This window comes from Simochromis diagramma, unplaced genomic scaffold (genome assembly GCF_900408965.1).
Source record: "Simochromis diagramma unplaced genomic scaffold, fSimDia1.1 OVJJ01000583.1, whole genome shotgun sequence".
In the NCBI taxonomy this organism is placed as follows: Eukaryota; Metazoa; Chordata; class Actinopteri; order Cichliformes; family Cichlidae; genus Simochromis; species Simochromis diagramma.
In genome coordinates, this window is record NW_024387285.1 from 2861101 (window position 1) to 2886663 (window position 25563).

A 25563-nucleotide genomic window follows, 5' to 3' on the forward strand; every position below is an offset into this window, starting at 1 on the left:
GCTCGAGCTCGTCTCCAGAGTCAATTATCTTCTGTTTGTTTCCTGCTTCATTTTAAAGGTCAAGGATGCCTTTGAGTAGTCACTTTTTCTTAGAAAGGTTTTTAACTGAGTGAAGCGAAATAAGCGCGTGGCAGCCATAATAAGAGCTGGTCGAATTGTCTAAATACTGAGAAAAGATGATTCAACTCACCTTCATTATCTCCTTTGGCAGGAGAAGATCCCATAATTGACAGTGATGCACCATTCGACCATTTTTTAAAGCAATCAATACACAAAATTGACAAAATGCGCTGACCATATAATTATGTTAATTATGTGTGTTTTTCCATTTCCATAATCTGTTGATATATTTAGAATTTTCAGCCACAGCCTGTTAAACTCACAGCTGAACTCTGAACATCACACTGCTGTAATAAACTCTGCTTCATGTCGGGTTGTGTGAAGAATTACTGTAAGCGCTCTAATTCCAGATTATGAGGGTATTATGGTAATTAATCAAAGTACATTTGAGGTTTGCTATAGTTCAGTTTGTATTGGTCATGTCTGTTGTATTGCCAGACACGAGCATTATCATTAATTAAGTTTTACTTTGGATCAGCTGGGATGAGCGATACATGCAGGGGATTTTGTTTTAGTTGAGTAGAAATCCTGAACAAGGAGGAGCTCAGAGTTTCACTGGATCAGTCGCCAGCAGGAAAACACAAGAAAGTTAGACACGCTGTACTTTTAACACTGTAGTTTTTACTACTTGTTAAAATTCACTTAAACCATGTTTGCGGTCTTTAAAAATCTTTTTTAATTTCTTTCATTTTTGGGTTTTCCAGATAGTGACAGCCGCTCCCCAGAAGTTCAAGATAGATATCCTGCCAGTTGATGATGGAACGCCGTTAATTTTCACCAACCTGGGACTGCAGTGGCTGGAGTACATGGATAACAAGGTACGATAACGGTGCAGGGACACATTTTTATTTTTCCATCTGATCGTGAGTAAAATGAATGTGGGGTTTGATTAAAAGAGAACAGATCCATAAAAATGTCGAATGTCAAGGTCAAGCTCATCTTCTCGGGCACGTTCAACTGTCCAATGTAATCTCTTAGAGAGAAGAAATGACTGAACAAAAATGCCACAAACCTGCTATTACGTTACCAGTAAGACCGATGTTTACATCCTCAGCATCAGTTGCAGACTGGTCTGCTTTGTGGCTGGAGATGATGAAGTAAATGACCTCCCTCAGACAATAAGCACACACAGTTTCACTTGCATTCTATTACATATGCACACCAGAGGAGAGATGACCATATGCATGACGGGCAAAAACAAGGCTTGAGACTACATGTTCATATCATCCATAAAGTTTCAAAAACTAAGTTTAAGGATGTTAAAGATGTCTGTAATGTTTTGACACACTGGAGGAGATCCAGTGCACGTGTCAGAGGTGAGAGTAGAGGAAGACATCGATTCCAGGGAGTAATGTGGGAGAAACCGCAGCCCAGAGGTGTGCAAGAACAAAAGGTCTTTAATTCATTAAACTTTTTACCCCCCCAGCTGTAAAAAGCCAATACGGCACGCAGGCAGTTGGCATGGATGCCCAGATTTGTGAATACGATAACTTGAAGATGAACCAGTTTTGGGTTTTCAAATTGATACCATAGATACCTCTAGTACTATTCACGCAAAAATCAGTGACCTTGATCTCAAGGTCAAGGTCTGACCACACACACAGTGTGTGGTGTGGAATAACGCTCTGTCAGAAATTTAGCTTGACTATCTGAGCGTGGCTGCTGCTGCTACTAACCAGCAAACCGAAATGCAGCATGTAGCGGTGCACTGATTGAGGGGACACTGACCCCTCTGTAAAAAAAACTGGCACACACCAAAACAAATTTGGACAGCAGAAGCTGCTGATGTGTGCTCTAGCTTCTGACTGAAGTGAGGAGAAGGACAGGATGGACAGAAATAGCCAAAGATTTAGATTTCAGGTAGTGGGCATTTGCTATTGTACACACTACATGCATAAAACCTGGTGTCCTTCCCATATTTATTAAATCCAGGTCCCACAGTGGTGATAATAAATTCTGCAGAAATCCAAGTTAGTAGGCATTTAGGAAACAAATCTAATTAAACTATTTGTGATGTTTAATAGCCGTAAAGTGAGAACAGCGGACACTGAAGAGAACTTTTTCTAATTTATTACCTTTAATTGGACACCAGCAGAGGACTGAAACATCAGGATAATTCAGACGTGTTTAAATGAGCTGCGTGTTTGCTCAGCAGAACTCTCTCTGAGCAAATTATGTTTTAAAAAGTGCCAGCACACCCTGCTCTGCCTGAATATTCTCCAGCAGAGTAAATGTGTCTGTGTGAAGTGCGAAGGAGAAGCTCCATCACTGTTTGTTCTGAAATTAGCCCCTCCACCTCCACCTGCTGGCTTGCACACCTCATCGCAATGCAGCGCACAGGTTTGTTTGGTAGGCACTGTAAATATGTCACATCGTTCATTTATTCTCAGCCTGTGCTGTGTTTGCGCTGCAGGTAATTAAGTCCTGGGTGTTTTATCACTGAGCCAAATTTTCATACTGTTACACTCCTGTATCTTCTCCTGAGTGCTGGAGGGGAAAGCAAAACCTGACCATTACCAATTGATCATATAGGCAGGAGACCTTTGGTCAAAGAAAATTATTCCATCTGAACTCATTAATATTTGGAGGTGCAGCTGTGTTCTGGGATATCCTACACTTCCATGTGCAAACATGGATCGCCTGAGGTTGAGAAAGGAGCAAGAAGGTGGTCCCATGATAGTGCAGTTTTTGTTATGGCCTGCAGGGGGAGGCAATTTCAAAACAATTTCTTACTGAGTTTCATTTAATACAACACGATGTTTCGGTTACTAATTGTGGTCCTCTTTAGTCATTTAGGTGAAGCGGGGCATGCATTACAGCATCGTTGCCCTGCCTCTAACTTAGGAGCGTGCAATCAAAATGTGGAAAGTGTTCAGTGTTATAAATATCTCACTTTTGATTCAAAGCTGATTTTCAAAGCAAACTGTGAAGCTGTGTGCAGGAAGGAGCACCAGCAGCTCTCGTGTTTAAGAAGGCTTTCTTGCTTCCACATTGATAAAACCATGATGGTTTTATTTCTTCGTGCTTTTATTGAATCTGTTTTGTCCTTTTAGTTGTTGTGGTTTGGATAGTTATCTGAAAAGAGCAGAAACTCTGTGGTCTAACAGGTTGACTGATGAACCACAGCTGAAGTTCCCTGTCCACCAGACAGTTGCAGCGGTCGGCTGGTTTCATTTTTCTTTACACAGTGAGATTCGTTATTCTTCCTCCCAGACAAAGGCTTCTGGTCCCAAACTGTAAAACGACAAGGTTTAAAAAGTCACTTTTGTGGATTACATGATGCCCAAATTAGTATAAATTTTTGTTGTCAGTATTTTTTGCTTTGCTTTTTTGTTTTCTGTTGTTTCTTCAATTCACGAGACCAAATCTACCTACGTTTAAAAATAAAATAACCTGAACCTGAAAATGTTCAAATCAAGGATTTCCAGAACTGTAGTTCCCAACCCAGCGTCCACGTAGAAGTTACTGGCAAATCTAAAAAGAAGGTTGGTTGCAAAGTAGTTTGCAGAAGAAACGGCTTAAAAAAACACAGCTGATATGAACTTTGTTTGTTGGATACATTGAAACTTATTTGTAATAATCATAAATGAAACAAACTTTAAAATATACGAGACACACCAAAAAACTTTTTAAGCCATCACATCACCTTCTGTGGTGATGTTCCAGATGTGCATGCTGGTGGTTTTAAACTTTGGAAAACTTGTAAAGACGACGTAGAGATCAGTCTAAAGTCCTTCATCCAACTAAGAGTCAAATAACAACAGTTTGGATGCTAATCTGTACTTAAGTGGGGAGATCAGTGTGTACAATAGCATTTCCCAATAATTTATCCAAACTCACTGGAACAATTAGCGAGTTTATAACCCACATAAACCAGATGCTGTCCATTAACAGAATAGAAAAGTTTAACTACTTTGCCCTTCAGAGGAGGGGCTCTTCAACATTTTGTTGGCTGAATGTCAATGTCGAGATCAGATACAGAAGCAAACACGTTTTTTAGTTGGTGTCGTGATGTTGGATATGCTGATTTCTGTTTTTTGAGCCAGTAGTGAAGCGACGCTTCTTAACAGCGGTATTTTTGCTATGATAGCTACATCAGGGAAGCTGAAATTGAAAAGAAAAGCTTCCTGCTCAGCTGAATCACAGTGTGACATTGTGAATGAAATCCCCAGTAATGAATTCTTGCACTGTGAGATGATTTCTGTGCAGTGAAAACTGAAAAACAGGAAATTTGAGTCAATCCTGTCTGATGTCTGTCAGGCCACCAATCTGATCACCAAGAAGGAGCTGCTGACCATGGACCCGGACACAGATGATGGACAGCTGGTTTATGAGATCACCACAGAGCCAAAGCACGGCTTCCTGGAGAGCAAGCTGAAACCTGGGAACCCCATTACCACATTCACACAAGGTACCGAAGCTCTCTCTGTTGCCTTTATATTTACAGCAGTAACAGTTTAACTTATTAGACAACCCATCCCTCTTAACTTCTCCTCCTCAGACAGCTTCGATCCTTGTCCAAAAAAAGAGTCAGTTCATCAAATTTATCCCGAGAGTCTGTATTTATAGTGGTGACACTTTTGCAACTCTCTGTGGCATGTTGGAACCAATCAGGGCCAAATCCTGATTGGTCCAGAAGCTGATATCCACACGATTCTGCTTATCCACTAAAGTGTTCTCAAAGGTCATCTCATTTTGAGCATTTTGAGCATTGTGGAGCACCAATTCAAGGCAAATGTGATAGCTAAGCCCGTCAGAGATCAGCAAATTAAAAAAATTTTGAGTCATAGCTAAAACTTTTGGCTTTGACTGCATGAAACTGCATTTTTATCAGCATAGGTACAGAATTAAAAAAAATTGCAAGAAGAAGAATTTTTCTTTTAACAGTAAATCTTTTTTTTTTTACTCCCAGAAATATAAATATAAATTATTTATGGGATTCTCAACATTCCCCACCACACTCAAGAGTGGGACAGTGGACAAAAACAAACTAACAGGAAAGTGAACTGTGTCCACATTCGTCCCCTGGTGTCAGATTTTGTTACTGTTTTCCTTTGAATAAAGACGTTTGTTTGACCATGAGCACAGTTTACCTTGGAAGCAGTGATCTGATTGCTGATCTACCAATAATTTTAATTTAACTGAATTTTATATCAAAGAAAATTTCCATCAGCTCAACACAGGTTGAGCTAAAGAGTGGGTGCAGTTTTGCTTTTCCCCTCCTCCTGTGAGCTTTGATGTTTTTTTGCTTTTCCTGCTTCAAATATTCATAAAAAATTAGGATAATTTTCCTTTTTTGTGTCATACTGAATACTAATAAACCATGTACTACATGTGCATTTTAAAAACTCACATCAATGGGCTGATGGTGTACGATATTAAAAGGAAATGAAGGCTACTTTTTGATATGCAGGATGGTTATCTCATCAGGTTAGTGTGGGATCACCGCAGTCATAGTTGGGATATACTGTGTACAGCTGCAGTTAGTGCCAGTTTATGTTTCCAAATCAAACCCTTATGACTCTTTAAAATGAAGCCATGGCTTTCTGACTCCCTTCAAGTTCAATCTTTTTTCTCTTCTGAGATAGTTTCATTTGAAGGACTTTTTAATGCCTGAGGATTAGCTATGCCTCAGAGCAGTTGGGACTCACATATTGGAAACCCGCTGCTCCTGGGCTTTCCTTCTAAACTCCCTCAGCGGATGACATAAACCACAAAGACTTCTCTATCAGTGTATAGAGAGCCACCTGTTTCCTTCACTGCACCAGTTCAGTGTTGCACCGGTGCCCTCTTCTGTTCATCCCGCATCCTTCGTGCCGCTGCAGAGAAAACTCGGTGCCTGTTGGAAGGTAGAGGAGGGGAAAACAAAAGACTCCGTCACATTTTGCCTTCACAGTGAGAAGGAGGGACAAAAGCTTGACCCCACATTCTTCGCTCTGATCATTTCTCCGCTGAACGACACCACCTATCTGCTGTATTTCCCGTTGCACACGTTTACTCAGCTAATTTGCAGTTTAAATCAGCAGTGCTCCCATTATGAGCCTGCTTATGTTCACCTCAAGGCTGCAGACGAGGATCAGTGTCAGCCTGCTGTTGTAAAATGTTGATCCTCCAGGCTGCAGAGAGCAAGTATAAACAGCCACTTTGATGTGTCGCATGCTCAATTTGAAGCTTGTAAACATAATTTTCTTAATGATAATAAATTTCCAATAAGTGAAATAACCCTTAGCCTGAGCGCGAGAGATGGAGGCAATATGAATAAATAAAACAGATGAGATTTCTAGTAATCAACATCATCCCGACTGTGAGCATTTGCTCCCATATTCTGCCAAATGCTTGTACGCAATCTAAAAATTATGTTTGAGATATTACTATTCTGGATATTAATGCATAATTTAGTACTGTCTTCATCTCTGTGGTGTTTATGCTGAGCTTCCTGAAGGTCATTTGGCCAATTTTGAAGCAGCTGGGCTCACATCTAAGTGTTTCCCTTTCTACAACCTTCTGTGGAAGGTGTAAATGAGCAGAAACCCAGAGCCAATAATAACTTTCACATTCATTTCCAGGCTATTTTATTTCTCCAAGTACTGTGAATTGGCCCAAGGCTGCAAATTATGGAAGTGATATTTTCCAAGAAATGCCTTCTTTGCAAAAGATTTTCACTATTAAGATTCAATCAGTCTTTTTTGGGTGTCCCCCTCCTCACAGTAAATTTGTGTGCAAGCATAAAAATCAGCACTAATTGTCTTTAAAGACCATCGTGTGAATTTGGCTCTCCTGCTGATTTAAAAACCTGCTGCAGTGCTTTGTGACATTTCTGGCATATTTAAAACATTATTTTCAGCACATTTTGAACCCGTGTGGTCGTTTTTGACTGACTCCCATCAGACCTGATCTGAGTCAGTTCACTTCTTAGTACTGGCATTTTATTAAAATTGAGTCTGAATGGCTAAAATAATTATGTTCATCTCCTTCTGAGGCAGCGTTGAGCTCAACTTTAGGGTGAGGCTCTAAGACATCCAGCGGGATCTCACCTGGGTATCTTTCCTTTAGAGATTATCAGTGCACACCTAACTGAAAGGAAATTATAAGCAAGACCCAGAAACCAGAGAGCTTATACTTTATGTCTCATCTGGCCTGAGATCTCCTTGGGATCCTCTGGAGGATCAGAAAAGCATTGCTGGGTGGAAGAAAACATGGCGGTAACAAAGTAAGAAATCGAGCCAAACGGCTACTGAAACAAGAAGTGATTGAAACATAAAAAACAATTGGTAGACATGAATGAACTGATGAAGAAGCATTAATAGAAGCACTAATACTAAAAACCCCAAACAGAGAAATAAATTTAGACTAATGTGGCTGTTTTTCTTTGTAGCCGATATCAATCTGGGTCTGATCCGGTACGTGCTTCATCAGGAGAACGTCCAGGAAACCATGGACAACTTCAAGTTCCTGGTCAAAGACAGCAAACCAAATGTGGTCAGTGACAACGTCTTCCACATCCAGTGGTCCCTCATCAGCTTTGAGCACAAAAGGTCTGCACCATTTCAAAAAAATATACATATTTTATAACGATTATCCGTTGGACACCCACCCTTTTACCTTCCTACTTCTTCTAATGGCACCACAGCTACAATGTGAGTGAGAAGGCCGGCACAGTGGCGGTGACCGTGAAGCGAACCGGTAATCTCAACCAGTACGGCATCGTGCTCTGCCGCACTGAACAGGGCAGCGCCACCTCCACGAGCAGCGTCGGATCCAGACCTGGACAGCAGGACTACGTGGAATATGCTGGGCAGGTAGAAACTCGATATTCCACGTTTAAAAAATGAACATTTCTCTTTTAATTGATTTTATATCTCTCCTGTGAGTTTGTGTTCTTCATTTAGTCTGGAAACCAGTAAATGCTGCTAAAATCTTATTTATCTTTGTAACAACAAAATAATCCAAGGTTAGGTTTTACTTTCCTGTTCATGAACTTGTGGACCACAGCATCAAGCATAAAAACAGATCCACAGCTTCGAGCAGTTTTTGACCTTAACATCTTGGGAGTAACGTGAACCTGGAATCTTTTTGCATTTTCATCAGTTTTAAGTGGAGTGCAACAGGAACATAATGTTTGTACTACAGACATCCTATTTCAGAGGAAGAAAATCAGTGTTCCTAATATGGAACCCTGAGGTACTCCTTTGTGTACATGGAGGTTTGAGGAGGAAAAAGATTCAGTAAAGTGGGCACACTTTTGCTTTACTTGACATTCAGTGACATGTATCATCTATAACTAGCCTATGTTAAGTTAAGGTTTTGTAATCACTTCTTTAATGCCTCCTTCTCATTGTTTTCCAGGTGCAGTTTGATGAGCGTGAGGACACAAAGGTGTGCACTATAGTCATTAACGACGACAAGGTGTTTGAGGGGATCGAGAGCTTCCATGTGGAGCTCAGCATGCCCGTGTACGCGCTGCTGGGTGGAAACACGCGCGCTGTCGTCAACATCAACGACACAGAAGACGAACCCACTTTGCAGTTTGACAAGAAGATTTACCACGTCAATGAAAGCTCAGGCTTAATCCATGCTCCCATTGAAAGGAAAGGTACACACTGCAGAGGAGTTTCTAAGATTTCATGTTCCACGAATTTTCTCATAATTTCTTTCTTTTCATTTTCACTTTAATTCCTGCACACACTGTGTGATCTTGTTGTCTCTCTTCATTTCTGCTCAGGTGATACCTCCAGCACAGTCTCTGCTCTCTGCTACACCGTAGCCAAGTCAGCACAGGGCAGCAGCCTCCACGCTCTGGAGTCCGGCTCTGACTACAAGAGCCGCGGCATGACCACCGACAACCGAGTGATCTTCGGTCCTGGAGTCAGCATGTCCACCTGTGATGTTAAGCTCATCGATGACAGCGAGTACGAACTGTCCGAGGAGTTCGAGTTGGTGCTTTCAGACGCCTCCGATAACGCACGCATGGGCGACGTGTCGGTGGCCAAGGTCATTATTGATGGACCCAACGATGCATCGACTGTTTCTCTTGGAAACGCCACGTTTACTTTCAGCGAAGATGCTGGTATGAGCCTTTTTCGTGCATCCACCAGCGTAATGTCTTTATGAATTCATATTTCTTATTGCGTAATTAAATTAAATTTAAGTTTAAAAAATTAAATATTTCAAACGGCTAATAGCTTCCTATAAAAAACTAGTGCACTGGTAGCTAGCACTTCACAATAATCATTAGCAATGAATGATAGATTAGTAGTTAATTAAACTTTAGTTACACATATTTATTATTAGCATTCTAACTAGTAGTAATAATTTTTTTGACTCTATAAATGATCTATAAACAAACATTAATGTTAGTATGATAGATATTTTAAGAGTGTAAGAGTTGGCACTTGGGTTGGCATAAAACCTGTGAACCCACTCACTGCGTAGTTTCACTTTCATCACAATAACAAATAAAAAACCCAACTAGGCTTCAAGGAAACTTAAAGAAGTCCAGACGCTTTTCTTTCCAAGCCCCTTAGACTACGATGACCTGGATGACTGAGAACCTTCACAGACAAACTTTTATCACGTGTGAATGTTGGAGATGATCACTGCTCCACTCTCCAGAAACACTGAGAGGTTATGCAGCCAAAATAGATGCTATTGCCCGAGTTGAAAATTAAGCAAATAAATATAAAGTACAGGTGTAACTAGTTAAAAACAGCACAAAGCCAAAGTACATTTAAAACAACACAGTCAAGGTACAGTCTAAATAATACAGACTGACAGAGTGGCATGGCAGCTCAAAGCAGCTCTGAATAATAAGCTCTGCTTTGCTGCTCATTTTAAGCTGGTGGTGTGATTGATGGTGCGGCTTGATTGAAGCAGGGACTGGGGTACCAGAACAATCAAGCACAGCGACAGTCTGGGAGCTGGAGGAGATGGCAGAAAGCGGAAGTAGAAGCTCCAGTCCTGGACAGGGCCTAAACAGGCTACGAAACACAAGCAGATATAAAATAGAAGAGAGAAGGCCACTTTAGGATCATGTTAGGACTTAGGTGGAAGACTGGTGTCACTGGTTTCACTGGTAATCCATCTGCATATCCTGGCAGCAGCTTTAAATGAAGCCTTTGAAACCTTAATCAAACAACAATAACGTCTAAGGTCATCGTTAAGAAATACATAATGTAAAATATAAAATGTTATATGGAATGTCATCAGAACATAATTTTTATCATCAGTACGTCATGAATAATTTATAAAATAATTATTTGATACACATTTGTTACCATACATTATAATATTAGGTGTTTGTACACATGACAGTATTTACAATGATTTAATAATATTTTAAAAAATTACATAATTTATAAGTAATGGTTATATTTTCTTTATTACTTTTTTATATGAGTTGTTTGAAGTGATGCCTATTCTTATAGCTCTCCATTAGGAATTTAGGGCATTTCCAATAGTTGTTAGAAAGTAGTCTTTGGTATGGGAGTTTTCATAATGGATACATTTAATGATATTAGTGTAACCAGTTTACGTGCATCATGTTTTGTGGAAACATTTCTCATCGTCAGTTAGATCACTGCACTCTGTGATATTTTACTTGTTTCATTTATTTAGGAACATTGGACGTGTTTTGGAGCATGACACAGAATAGATTGTTTCCTCTCTTATAATTAGCATCACTGACAGCTACACTGCGCCTCATCTTTCTGCTGAACTTCTTCCACTTCTTTCTTTTTCTCCTTCTTCTCGCTGGCGTAGCTTTGATCTTTGATACAAAGGTATCTTCCCCACAGTGTTGAACAGACAGTATCATTAGTTGCAGCTAAAAGAAGCTGTGATTCAGTTTCTGTGTCACTTTGTTCTTAGATCAGGATTTAAATTGCTTTCTATGTAAAGATCAAAACAACTTTGTATATTAGAGTTATTAATATCTTATAACCCCTCAAACACACAGCAACTTCCCACATTTCACATTTTTTTACCTTGCATTTCACTTTTCCCCTCTCTCAGGCACAATTGAAATACCAGTGCTGCGTCATGGCAGCGACCTGTCCTCGCTGACCTCTGTGTGGTGCGCCACCCGACCTTCAGACCCTCCGTCAGCCAGCCCCGGGGTCGACTACATTCCCAGCTCCAAGAAAGTGGAATTCAAACCTGGAAAAACTGACGAGGTGAGGACAGACTTCTCACCTATAGTTGAATTCTATAGTTTATATTTTAAGAATGAAACAGTTATGTTGTTTCTCTTGTTCTACATGTTCTGGGTGATGGGTGATTAAAAAAAACATCCATCGTCCTTTTTTTTTAATGCACCCTCACACTGCAGTCAGTTAACCTCAGGTAGGTCAACTTTTGTCCAACTTTAGGAGTGGCAATGATTTTGCTACAACAGTGAAAATAGCACGGAGACCCCAGCACAGATGTCACAGTTATGTTATCGTCCCAAACAAAAACACTTGAGCCAGCTGTGCAATGGGCTATCAGATAATTGATAAACAGGATGGAGGACAGTCAGGGATGCTGGGTTAAAAAAGCAGCTTGTAGACTGTGAGCAGATAAAGCAGCTTGAACTGGATACGCTGTATGAAGTTTTGCCTCTGGGATGCGTAGAACGGTGTCAGCACTTGTACACAGCTGGATCTGAGTTAATTCTTCAACACTGACATCTTTACATACAGTAGATGAACATTTTTTTTATAACGTCATCAGCCGAGCTCACCAAGTTTCTACTGCAGCTACCAGGAAGGTGTTTTTATTCCTCGATAAATAACAGATTCACCCGTATAACCCTTGCAAATCATTTAATCTGACCTCCCTTTTTTAAACAGACGTGCAGTTTAACCATCATGGATGACATCCAGAACCCGTCCATCGAGGGGTCTGAGTCCTTCGTGGTGTTCCTCAGTTCTCCTCAGGGTGCTGTCCTCCAAGAGCCCTATGAAGCCAACGTCATCATCACGGACACGTTCCAGGACAGTACGTCCTCACAGAACAATCGCAGGCTTTAATACACGTGTGTCATGTCAAACACCCTTCATTGACCAGATGTTGCTCGCTCTCTCTCAGTTCCTAACATGCAGTTTGAGAAGAGCTCCTACACCGCGAAGGAGAAGGATAACCTTCTCCACATCCCCATCATCCGGACCGGCGACCTCTCCTTCAAGTCATCGGTGCGCTGTTTCACCCGGACCATGTCCGCCATGGTGATGGACGACTTTGAGGAGAGAAGGAATGCAGATGAGTCGCGCATCACTTTCCTCAAAGGAGAGAAGGTAAAATGTTGAGTCAAAATGTGACCTGATGTTTGTGTCCTTGTTCTCAGACTCTGCTCATCAGGGTGCTTCGATTGTGCATTTTCCAGGTGAAAAACTGCACAGTTCACATCATTGACGACTCAGTGTTCGAGCCTGAGGAGGAGTTTCAGGTGCATCTCGGTACACCGCTCAGTGACCACTGGAGCGGCGCCATGGTGGGAGCCAATGATATTGTCACTGTAACCATCACCAATGATGAAGATGGTAAGCAGGCGCTTGATCGCCATGTGATTCACATTAAACAGGATTTACTGATATGCTGTCATAGAATAATGATCGTTTTTTTTTATCATAAAAATAGCCACATATATACATTTTACATCCTTTATCTGATACTAACATGAAAGAAGCTGAGGACTTTTATTTTGAAAAAACATTCCCACTTTTTTTTTTTTTTTTTTTTGGGGAATATTGAAATGGTTCCTGAACAAAACTCTCAAAACGAAGTTGTGAATTACTGGGTGATGGGTTTATTTAGATTTAATAACCAATGAAAACGTCGTCGCCATTCCTTTTGTTTCCTGTTGGCTGCATATTTGAGGTATATCATAGTCTACTTGCACTTTTTGAACTATGCGTCACTAATTTTTTCGAGTGTGTGACCCCTCAGCCTAATTGCTGATGTTAGAATAACTGAAGCCTGGTATGGATAAAATATCCTGAGTATGTTGAACTTGCTCCTGATTTCCAAACTAATTTTAAGATAATGTTCCTCGTTTTTACTTTTGGTCAACTTCTTTTTTTTTTTTTTCTTTTCTTTTTTTTCTTTTTTTTTTTGTGTCCCGTTTGGATCTTTAGCCATCAGAATTGTTGTCTTAAGGCCAAGAAAGATGCCAAGCGGATTTATTTTACCAAGTGGATCATCATGGCCTTGCCATATTGGTCCATTTGATTGACCTTTATTATAATTATGAATTTATTTTATTTTCGGTTGCTACAAACGGGACAGACATGACTGGGGGATAGGACAGGGAGAAAGAATGAAAGAAAGAGAGGGAGAGAAAGAAAACCAGAGGGGAGAAGAGACGGTGAGAAAGGGGGGGAAGAAAGAAAGAAAAACAAACAAAACACCTGGATCACCTGTATGGAGAAAAAAAAAAACAGAAGAGAAAACAAACAAAAAGGAGCAACATAATAAAAAACAGCACCATCACAATAAACTAGCTAGCAGTAGATAACAGTAGATACTAAATAATAAACGATATTGTGCAGCACGCAAGATAGACAGCGCACAATGTGCTTTGAGGCAGCAGCCAAGAAAGGTGTAGTCCGCGTCTGTGAACACCCGTGTGTACACCTGTGTGCATACCTGTGTGGATCAGCATGCTTGCATTCCAAAGGTCAACTTTTGGTCAACTTCAACAAATAATGTTACAAAATCCTCCCGAAGCACAGATGTATGTGACACGAACTGATTCCCTGACAGGCTCATTTTTAATTATCGCCTGGTGCCTGATGTTTGTATTTATTTATTTCCATCAAAAAAAAAGAAAACGAGTAAAACCTTAATGGAGGTGGGTTTTAATATACCGCTGTTCTATAAGTTTTAATTGGATGCACCTGTTATTTTGGAAGCTGATTAAAAGTTTTATATGTGCAAATGACTGACAGTCAGACTTCTCCCGTTCCTCCAGCTCCCACCATTGAGTTCGAGCAGGCGTCCTTTCAGGTGAGAGAGCCTCCCGGTCCAGATGGCATCGAAGTGCTCAACATCAAAGTGATCCGCAGAGGAGATCTGGACCGAACGTCCAAGATCCGTTGCAGCACCCGGGATGGATCGGCCCAATCTGGAGTCGACTACAATCCCAAGAGTCGAGTGCTTAAATTCACCCCGGGTAAGTGCTGAAAATGCTCCTCGTTGGGACTTGGGAAGAGTGTTAGTGGGATGATTTTACTGGGAGTAAATATGTTTGTTTTTTTCCTCCATAGGCATGGACCACATCCTCTTTAAAGTGGAGATTTTGTCCAATGAGGACAGAGAGTGGCACGAGTCCTTCTCATTGGTCCTTGGGCCTGATGACCCGGTGGAGGCAGTGCTTGGAGAGATCACAATGGCCACAGTGACCATTCTGGATCAGGAGGCGGCAGGAAGTCTCATCCTACCTGCCACGCCTATTGTAAGGAACCTTTGAGGAAACATGAAGCAGGAGCAGTAGAATAGCAGAAGTGGAGGATATGTTCAGCCTTTAGGAGAACTTTAGCATTCAGCTGAGAACTTAATCTTTTGTCTATTTTCTGCAGCACTTAGAGAACCTGTCACTTGAAACGTCTCCACTCCTGGCAAGAGCACATCTCTCCCCTAATACATATTCAGAGAACTCCAAAAAAGCAGCAGCAAACGTGGGCAGCATTTTCCCTCAGGCACTTGTTTATAGGCTTTTACATTTCTTATGCATTTACCATAACCACTTGCAATGAATATATCTATTCAGCTGCCATTAAAATATTATATGGTGGGTGATTTTACCCCAAACGACTTTTTAGGAGGAATCTCATCTCATACTGTGTTTTGTACGCCAGCCCCTTGAAATGTAAAAGCTGAACTCCTCTCATTTACACGATGTCCCACCCTCCTTCCTGCTCAGGTGGTCTCTCTCGCTGACTACGATCATGTCCAGGAGGTGATCAAAGAGGGCAGCAAGAAGACTCCCTCTCCAGGTTACCCTCTGGTGTGTGTCACCCCCTGTGACCCTCATTACCCCAAGTACTCTGTGATGAAGGAGCGCTGTGAGGAGGCGGGAATCAACCAGACCCAAGTTCACTTCTCGTGGGAAGTGGCGGCTCCCACTGACACCAGCGGCGCCCGATCCCCCTTTGAGACGGTCACAGATACAACCCCGTATACTAGCGTCAACCATATGGTGAGTTAAACTAAGGAGTCAAATAAATCTGAAATTAAGAGGCGAATACATTAGGTTGTTATTTAATAGGATTTATTGGCAGTAAGACAATAAAATTATGTTTAAAAATTTTCCCCTGTGTGTGGAAACTCTCACGTCTCTCAGGTTCTGGACAGCATTTATTTCAGCCGGCGCTTCCACGTTCGCTGCGTGGCTCAGGCCAGAGACAAAGCTGGACACCTGGGAACACCGCTGAGGAGCAACATCGCCACCATCGGCACAGAGGGCTCCATCTGCCACACACCCGTCACCACGGGCACCGCCAGAGGCTTCCAGGCTCAATCCTTCATCGCCACACTCAAATACTTAGACGTCAAGCACAAAGAGCACCCCAACCGGTCCGTAGCGGCTTTTTAAACCAGATAAGCATCTTCACCAAGAGTTTATGCTAATTTCTGCTCTTCTCTGTATGTCCCGGTTTAGGATCCACATCTCAGTCCAGATCCCCCATCAGGATGGAATGCTCCCCCTGGTTTCCACCATGCCGCTGCACAACCTTCACTTCCTGCTGTCAGAGTCGATCTACAGGCAGCAGCACGTCTGCTCCAACCTGGTCACCCTCAAAGACCTTCAGGGGATCGCCGGTCAGTCACACAAACACAGACCTCCTCACAGCTGGAAATTTCATCTTCAGGAGGCTGCAGTGTGATTAGATCCACATTTGAACCATTTACAGTATCTAGGGCTCACGTTTGAATTACCACCATATTAAAATTCTTTAATTTTCTGCTGCAGTCAGCTTCATCTTCTCGTGGTTTAATATTTTACAGGCAGCCAATTTTAATCAATGCCTGCAAGATTTCCTGATCGATTTAAAAAATAATTATTAAACCAGACATGTAGTTTTCTAACTTTTCTTTGACAACATTCTTCCTCAGAGTCGGGCTTCCTCGATGATGTATCGTATGACAGCATCTCTCTGGGGCCTGGCTACGACCGCCCCTACCAGTTCAACCCCAACGTCCGCGAGGGCAAGAGCCTCCAGTTCTATAAGCACCTCAACCTGAAGAGCTGCATCTGGACCTTCGATGCCTACTACGACATGACAGAACTCATCGACGTGTGCGGGGGCTCAGTCACCGCGGACTTCCAGGTGTGTAGGACGGTCAAAGGCAGAGTCTTTAAAACAGTCGCTCTTCACAATGTTTTCAGTCTTCTTGATAAATTGAATCAGTTGTTATGGAAGAGTTATTTCTGTGTGCAAAAACAAAAATATTTGATTTTAAAAATCAATTATAAAACTCAGTGGCAGCAAAGGTGAAGAAGGTGAAATGGGGGAGATAGAGGGGAAAAAGGTTACTCATAAAGGAATCTAAAAGCGTAACACAAAAACAAGAAGAGTACAAGAAGACCACTGGGAGCAGAAAACAGATGTCTTGACTAAACTATCCCCAGACTGCACATCATCGACTTCTCTCCTCACGTCTTAGTCCCTCCCTCCAGTGACCCAAGTGAAGGAGGCGAGCAAGCGATACGAGGAGAGAATGCAACGTGCTTGATTAGGAGCTTCATTTTCAGTAACCTATGACATTTCACACAGCTGCCAGGGCAGCTGTAGTTTGGTTTTTATATTTAAATGGAAAAACACCCCTGCAGAGGACACACCTGTGCATTCTTGATCGTTTAAACCCATATCATTCTCAATAAAACATAGAAAACACATCGCATGTTTAAATTGACACATTTCACTACGTTATGGAAAACTTGAGCTCATTTTGATTTTGATGTCAGCAACACACCTCGAAAAAGTTGAGACGGGAGCAACAGAAGGCTGGGAAGTGATTTTGGTTTGCTGGCAACATGTCAGTAACAGACTGGGTGTAAAAAGAACATCACAGGACGTTTCTAATGAGGAAAGATGGGCAGAGGTTCAACAATCTGCAAAAAAAACCTCCCAAAAAACTGTGGAGCAATTTTCATAATTTCCTCAATATAAAACTGCAAGCACATTGAATATCATCATCTACAGTTCATACTATTAAAAGATTTAAAGAAGTCTCTGTGTGCACAAATGCAGGTTAAAGCACTTCGATGGGTTTATATTTCTCCTCAGCCCTCAACGTCGGACTGATTGATTTTCAGGTTACAGGCGGGAGAAGAGAGGAGATGAGGAGGCACAGATAAAGGCATTTGACATGAGAAAGGTCTAAAATATGCACAGGAGTGATTGCAGGATAGGGTACATGTAGACAGCCCCAGAAACAGAACCCGGGCCGTGACTGTGTTGGGATGTGGACGTCCATCATGTAATCAAAGTGCATCTATTTGATGGTGAAATAATGCTCTGTACTGTGTGTAAAGTCCTCACAAACAGAAGAAAGTTCTCTGTGACCCTCTGAGAGAATTAACATTAAAGGCTGCTGCTATTCTTCCAGGTTCGGGACTCTGCTCAGTCCTTCCTGACGGTGCAGGTTCCTCTCTATGTCTCCTACATCTACGTCACAGCCCCGAGAGGCTGGGCCTCTCTGGAGCATCACACCGAGATGGAGTTCTCTTTCTTCTATGACACCGTGCTCTGGAGGACAGGTCAGGAGTTTATGTCTATGAACTCTGCACACCTTATTATTGTCTACAGTCCTGGATGTAAACATATAGCGGGATGTGTTTTGGTTTCACATTGTAGTTTTGCTTTCATTGTGCAGGGTAACAATGTTTATTTCCTTTCTGAAAAATGGGATAATGATGAAAATGCAGTGTAGAAATAAATCATTTAAGATTTAAGACTGTTTCAAAGTATCCAAGTTCTTATTCAAGAAATTATTAGTGATGTACTTCTGCTCTAATTTAGGTTTTCTTTGACTGGCTTTTCATGTCTGCAGGTATCCAGACTGACAGCGTCCTCTCTGCCAGACTGCAGATCATCAGGATCTATATCAGGGAAGACGGTCGGCTGGTAATTGAGTTTAAAACTCACGCCAAATTCAGAGGTCAGTCCACAAACACACGTTCTAAGAGCACTGCATAGAATTATTATGTCTGCCTTAATATTATTATTAATACAAGAAATGGAAGCTAATGAGAGAGCAGTCTGTGATCGAGGTAAATCGATGTAAATCCATCTTTTATTACAGCAATGAGGAGGCCACAGAGAGAGGAAATTAAACTGCCAATTTAAGGCTTTCAGTTTTATCCCACAGTTCTACACAGTTCTAGCCTTTATGGTCAAACATTTGTTATTTTTAAATTTAGCTTCAGGTTTTCGCTGTGTTTGTAGAACTGCATTCAGAGGGCTTTACTGTGCCTGTTCAAATGGTATTGCGGTGCCTTTAGGCCGCAAAGCCTTATGAGGTGTGCAAAAATAGGATGCAGGATATATTCTTCTTCTTCTTTCTTTTTTTTACACTAAAAATCAAACCTCCTGCTGTTATTCTCCCTCCAGGTCAGTTTGTGCTTGAGCACCACACCCTGCCGGGCCACAAGTCCCGCCTCATGGCCCCCGACCACCTCGGAGGCATCGAGTTTGACATCCAGCTGCTGTGGAGCGCTCAAACCTTTGACTCACCGTACCAGCTGTGGAGGGCTACCAGCTCCTACAGCAGGTCAGTACATTCATTCATAACCAGCCTATAGGCTCAGGTTGTGTTGACCTCCCATGATGATGAGTGTGTGATAGTAATAATTTTGTGTTTTCTTGAACAGGAAGGACTATTCTGGAGAGTACACAGTCTTCTTGGTCCCCTGCACTGTTCAGCCAACTCAGCCGTGGATCGATCCCGGTGACAAACAGCTGTCCTGCACAGCTCACGCTCCAGAGAAGTACGACCAAACAGCTGCAGACATTTACCGCAGACAGTTTCTCAAATTAGTTCTCTTATTTAAATCCAACAAGATTCCAAACAAATTTCATAGAGATTTACTGCATAAGGAGCTTGAACACAATTTTTTTTTTCCCACAGGTTTCTGGTGCCGATTGCCTTCCAACAAACCAACAGGCCTGTTCCTGTGGTTTACTCGCTCAACACGGAGTTCCAGCTGTGCAACAATGAGAAGGTGTTCATGATGGACCCGGCTACTGCTGATGTGTCGATGGCTGAGATGGACTACAAAGGAGCGTTCTCCATGGGTACATATATATACATATATATATATATATATATGTAAAAGTCATTCCACGAAAAATGAGTCTGACCACCTCAGAATCAGCTGTTTTTGTTTTATTTTATTATTAATATTAATAAATAATGAATATTTATTGTACTAATTTTGGGTTTTTTATACAGTAAGAGGCATTTATCTTTAAAATGTAAACAACATGCTCATCTGTTTTTGTGTTTTTTTTAATATTCAATAGTGGACATGATTACTAATTTAACAAAATATATTTCCTCACATTACTCATACTTTTCTGTGTAATAAAACAATCAAATTTTGTTTACTGTATTTTACAATATTGTATGAACCGAGTCACTGCAATTCCCTAAAGTAAACGCTTCAGTACACAGCAGAAAACCTGTCCCTCTGCTGCCCCCTGCAGGTCAGACTCTGTATGGCAGGGTTTTGTGGAACCCTGAGCAGAACCTGAACGCAGCCTACAAACTGCAGCTGGAGAAGGTTTACCTGTGCACTGGCAGGGACGGATATGTTCCCTTCTTCGACCCCACGGGGACTCTGTACAACGAGGGGCCGCAGTACGGCTGCATTCAACCCAACAAACACCTCAAACATCGCTTCCTGCTGCTGGTACAGATTTATTTAAGTTTTCTGGTTTGAAGAAAGAGACTACAGTGTTTCTGGACATGTGCTATCATTTCTTCTCTTCATGTTTCCTCTGCAGGATCGTAAACAGCCCGATGTCTGTGACAGATTTTTCCACGACGTTCCTTTCGAGGCTCACTTTGCCTCAGACATCCCAGAGCTGCAGTCCATGACGGCCATGCCAGGTGTTGACGGCTTCACGATGAAGGTTGATGCGCTCTACAAGGTGTGTGGAATCAGAAGCAGCACATGTGGTACAGCGCTGTCTAGCACAGCAATAGTGTGTTTGTGTGTATGTGTATATATATCTGATGTGAGAAGTAGCTGTTAATATGCTGTTAAGTTAATATGTAAGTTTGATTACAAGAAAGTAATAAAGATTTAGTCCAGACAGTAAAGACTTCTTGTTCAATGAGCCACAGCAGCTTTGAACGTTTGGAGATGCTTAAAATAGTTACTTTGATAAAATCTCAATCAGTAACAAGAAGTATGGCAGATAGACCTTTGTGATATGGCTATGAAAGATCAGTTATATTGTAACAGAATACGTGAAATCTGTGGGCAAGTGATGAAAGTTTGATATCAAAACCTGGTAAATATAAATTTCTTGAAATGCTGAAGTCTGACAGTTTAGCGTTCCTTAAGCTTTTGCATTCATAGACGGTGACCCGCAGACAGAACAGGAAATCTTATCCACTGTTCAGATATCTTAGCTTGACCAACGTGTAGAAGGAGGCTCGCAACATTCACAAAAAGAGTGGGTGTGGGAACTGCAGTAGACTTAGAGACTTAGAGACTTTTTATTGTCATTGTGCAGTTTCTTGCACAGCGAAATTGGGTAGCTGGACCACAAAGGTGCAAAAGTAAGAAGAAGAGAAACCAATATACAACAAAGGGGGATAAATAAATAAAATAAAAAGCAGTGTATATGTATACATATATGTGAGTGAAACTATATACATGGTGTATGTGTAAGAAACATTGAAACAGACTGGGACCAACATAACTGCACATGAGCCAAAAATATTGCACAGAACATGAACGCCACAGCTGCTCTGCACCAATCCAACATAACTCACTACCCTAAGTTTCACCACAGTGCTGCAAACAGTGTAGCCTGCACTGAACTGCCTAGTGTTTACATGCAACCTGTGAAAAACAAAAAATTAGTATACTTAAAAATAATTCGGCAACATATCATGTATGGAAACAATATCTTGTCAAAAAAGCTCTAAAATGAATGATAAAATTATCCAGTTCATCAAATGTCACTGAGTTGTTCTTACCTTGAAATTTAACCTCTTATTTCTCTCCTGTCCTGTCTTTCTTACATCGTTCTGAGTGAAGTTAGCGCTCGCACTTTTCTCTCCTTGTGAAAAACAGCAGCAGACACATTTTATGACAGATGTCACACAAATAGTTTGTTTTTGCTAATATATGTTAAGCTATCTTTAGAGTTTCATTTGGAATTACCTGCCACATAAAAAACATTACACTCTTTGCACTCACTCCTCTTCTGTAGGTCTAGTTAGATGCATCTCTCTCATCTTGTTGCGTGTCATAATCACCAGTGCATCAATAGGATTGTCTTTGTTATCCTGCCCCTCTCAGTTAGTTTGAAGCCCATTTAATTTAATTCATGTTGATGTTTGAAGCTGTGCAGTGCTGGGAAATAAAAACGTCCCTCAATGTGTTAGACTTAAAATAACGAGCCTGTGTTAAAAATGTAAGGAGTAGATAGTAGAGATATTTGTTTTTAAAGTGTAAGTAAAAAGTTGTCAAAAAATAAAGACTCAAAGTATGCAGACCTGGAAATTTTACTTAAGTACAGTAATGAAGTATTTGTACGTTGTTACTTCCCACCTCTGGGGCGCCGTAGACCAGCTGGATGGGTCCAGATTTATTGATCTGCATATTCTACATAATAATTCGTGAACACTGAATTTACTTTACAACAAACTGTGCAGCTAACATGATCCTTTCTTTCTGGGGATTGACAGGTGGAGGCGGGGCACCAGTGGTACCTGCAGGTAATTTATGTGATCGGCCCCGAGTCGCGGTCCAACCCCAGGATTCAGCGCTCTGTGACGTATCAGCTCAGCCGTTCTAAACGTGACCTGGTGGATCGCAGCGGCCGGCTGACGCTTGACGAGTCGCTCATCTACGACAACGAAGGAGATCAAATAAAGAACGGCACCAACATGAAGTCGCTCTACCTGGAAGCCGGGCCCTCCCCCACCTTTAACGCCCACGTGGGCAGCTCCGTGGGGGGAGGTGTGGCCGCCATCACCCTGCTGGTCCTGGTCCTGCTGGCCTCCTGCTTCTTGTTCCGCCGCTGCCGACGGTTGGCCAAGAAGAAGAGCAAGAAGAAGGAACCAAAAATCTACGAGGAGTATCCGCTCAACACCAAAGTGGAGGTGTGCATGGACAAGTGTGTGGAGAAGAACTTCGGCACCAAGCACTGCACGGTGAGAAACATCAACGTCCTGAACCGCAACCAGGAGGCCAACAGCAAGGCCAAGGTCAAACAGGTCAACCTGGAGGTCAAACTCCACAACAACCTCAACGACGGCACTGAGGTCTGAAACGCGTGACGAGGAAGGCGAGGAAAAGGTGAAAGTGGAATTTAAAAAAAGGTATTTTCTAAAAGAAAGTTTGTACTTAATGGAATGAGAGGTTAATGTATTTTTATACCACGTTGAAAAAGGGAAGAGTGTGACGCGCAGGCGACTGGGCTACCTCAGGAATCCATAAAACACACAGCTGTGTGAAACAGCCAAAACATCTGCATCAGCCAAACTTCACCTCAAACTGTGTTCATTTCATTACTGTGTTACTTGACATTTGCAACCTTTTTAGCACCAAAACGGTGAACCGTAGCTCAGACACTGGTGATTGTTTTTGTAAGAAAAAAAAACACATTAAAAAAAACTCTTTCTGCTGCATTTATTCACGTCACTGCTATTCATGTCCCTGCTGTGGAGGGGGAGCCAGTGTAGGAGTCCTCCTTCAGATGAACGATGGGATCAGAAAGTCCTAGAACAGGCCTTTTAAATGTCTCCCTTTCAAGATCATCTTCTGGAGCATAGCCAAATCTTTATTTTAAAATTGCTCCCCGAGCTCCTGCTACATCACTACGTGCTGTTCATGTATTTCCTGATGGATGGATCCTCCACCCTTGGGTAGATGTGGGCATCGTGCGCCTGCATTTCTGCCGTGTTCTCTAGAAATGCAGCATGGTTGGAAAATTGTTGGAATTCACTGACTGTAGGTCAAATATCAATGACCCGTCTGCCGGTCGACCAGGAAAAAGAATAGACAGTCAATGAGAAAAGTGCTTCTGCCATGTTCCAAACCATAAACTGTCAGTGCTGCAGTCCCGGATGCTCATGCAACTACCCCATCTTCACAGTAAGACTACAACTTTGTGATGACTAGCAGTGCTAGCAGCCCTGTTGTTGAGGAAAAGAGTGCCTGATTGTTGAATACATTCACCATTTTCCACATACACACAGTTCAAACAGTCAGCTCCTGCCATGAAGAGCTGTTTTTCTTTAAATGCAAAGGAACGTAATAAAAACTGACGAGTTAAAACCAGAGACCCAGCTCTCGTCACCAGCAGCAGGTTTTCCAGAAACACTTCCCACTTCCTCCTACTGGTCTTGAGGCGTTCCTGAGCTGGATCTCTCCAATTAGTTTTGGGCGTGCCCAGTAAACCTCCAATAGTTGGTAGGCAGTCTCCAAACCTCCTCAGCTTCTCCTCTGGTCTGAACCACACCGCAGACATTAGGAGTCAAATCATCTGTTTCATCATCAGATGATCATCAAAAGGCTTCACAAAGACACAAAGAGAGCGGCTTGTGTCAGGACGCCTGTCAGTTATTGTGGCCACGCCCTTAATTCCAATATCCAAAAACACACAAAATAATTGGCATCTTGTTATAAATGTAAACTACCAATAGAAGCAAGGCTGAAAATGTGCTTTTAATGCTGTTAAGGTGGGCATTTTTGCATGGAGGTCGATGGGTTTGACTCGCTTTTGGAGCCATCATCAAGACTCCAGGCCATCCCGTCCTGCCCTGGCTCCATGAGGGGGCCTCAGTTTTCCATCTCATGGCAGAGGTTTACCGTCTCTGAATTATCTGCTTCACTGAGGGATTTTTGAATTCTATACCTGAGGATAACGAGTTTATTTGTGTTCAAATCAGGGCTTCTCTAGAAGATGACCTTTAATGTGACATCAGCCAAATTTAAAGCAATGTTTTCATGTTTTGGGGTTTTTTTGGCTTAAAAGCTGGAACTTTCTGATCCCCTCTTGTATTACTAGTGTTGCTCACTGATTCTGCAGATGAATTAAACATCAAAATTCTGGCTCCACGAAAAAGAAACGTCCTTCAGAGAAACCTCTACACGAGCTACAGCTGCTGTTAAAGTGTTTGGCACGTCCGGTGTGCTGCTATCGCCCGAGAATGAATGAGTGTAAATAACAAAAATGAATGACAACCTTTTCAAGTGCAATTATGCCATCTCTTTTGTTATTTCTGCCTTCATTAGCAGGATTTGCATTTAAAAAAATAAACCTGTTTTTAAGCCTTACTTAGAGACATTTGTACTGTCACGTTGCTCAACACCAGTTCGTAATTTTTGAGTTTGTACTGTGCTCTGACAGCTGCCAATATTAAGTGCCATGCAGTATTTTTCCTCATGAATTTCAGAATAAATCACCCAAAGTTTTTGTTTTTTTCTGTGACAGTGTACGTAGATTTTCACTGATCCCGTCCACACGATCGACTGCTTCAGCCTTACTGTTGTCCTAATGAAAATAATCACTTATAGGAGATACGTGTCTACCTGCCTTTGTTCTGCCCAAAGACACAGAATCCATTTTCTCACATCGCTCAGATAATTATTTGTATTCATTTATGTACTTTTATGTTACCCTCCTGTGATGTATTATGTTACCACTCAGCTACTGATGTACCTGTATTATTTTTTTAAGTGTATGACACTGGTTCGAGTGCACTGCTGAAGAAAAACACGTTTGTTCTCATGTGATGCGTCTTTCTCGCTGATCCCACCTCCTGTCATCTTCCCACTGTGTGCCTATCAAACTACACGGGAGTGGGGAATTATGGGAATGACATTATGTTTTTGGTGCTATCATTTTGTGGAAAATGACAACAATGCTATCAATACTGATGCCTGTATTTGGTGCCTTTTTTTAGTAATAAAAAATAATCTGAAACTCAGCAAGTTTGTGATTTAACTTTTATTTATTGCTATTAGATTCTGCTAATGAACCATAAATTAAAAGATTAAAGATTAAACCACATTTTGTTCTTGGACTCTGCTTGAGTAGCTTAGCATGATTCACAGTTCATAATAATCCATTATACTAAGGCCAGTTCATCCTCTGTCTGAAACAAGCCATCTTACCTCCTTTCTGTTTAAGGCAGGGATCCAATGCAGTTGACTTTATGAGCCACATACAGCTACTTGATTTTAAGATAAACTATTCCTCAATAACATTTTAA

The 25563-nt window shown here is 41.6% G+C and overlaps 1 protein-coding gene across 1 annotated transcript in view; it reads left to right on the top strand.

The window, feature by feature from the left end:
- fras1 (Fraser extracellular matrix complex subunit 1) overlaps positions 1-25278 on the top strand; it is a 198592-nt gene extending 173314 nt beyond the window's left edge. Inside the window, 24 exon segments of the mRNA XM_040003499.1 lie at positions 825-938; positions 4381-4531; positions 7496-7655; positions 7751-7919; positions 8467-8713; positions 8843-9187; positions 11131-11291; positions 11949-12096; positions 12187-12392; positions 12482-12638; positions 14069-14269; positions 14364-14551; positions 15020-15295; positions 15440-15672; positions 15758-15918; positions 16213-16427; positions 17710-17860; positions 18154-18261; positions 18714-18873; positions 18974-19090; positions 19231-19397; positions 19809-20014; positions 20109-20255; positions 22030-25278. Of these exon segments, the coding sequence (XP_039859433.1) occupies positions 825-938; positions 4381-4531; positions 7496-7655; positions 7751-7919; positions 8467-8713; positions 8843-9187; positions 11131-11291; positions 11949-12096; positions 12187-12392; positions 12482-12638; positions 14069-14269; positions 14364-14551; positions 15020-15295; positions 15440-15672; positions 15758-15918; positions 16213-16427; positions 17710-17860; positions 18154-18261; positions 18714-18873; positions 18974-19090; positions 19231-19397; positions 19809-20014; positions 20109-20255; positions 22030-22614 (4773 nt within the window). The 3' untranslated portion in view covers positions 22615-25278.
- Positions 25279-25563: the final 285 nt, after the last annotated feature.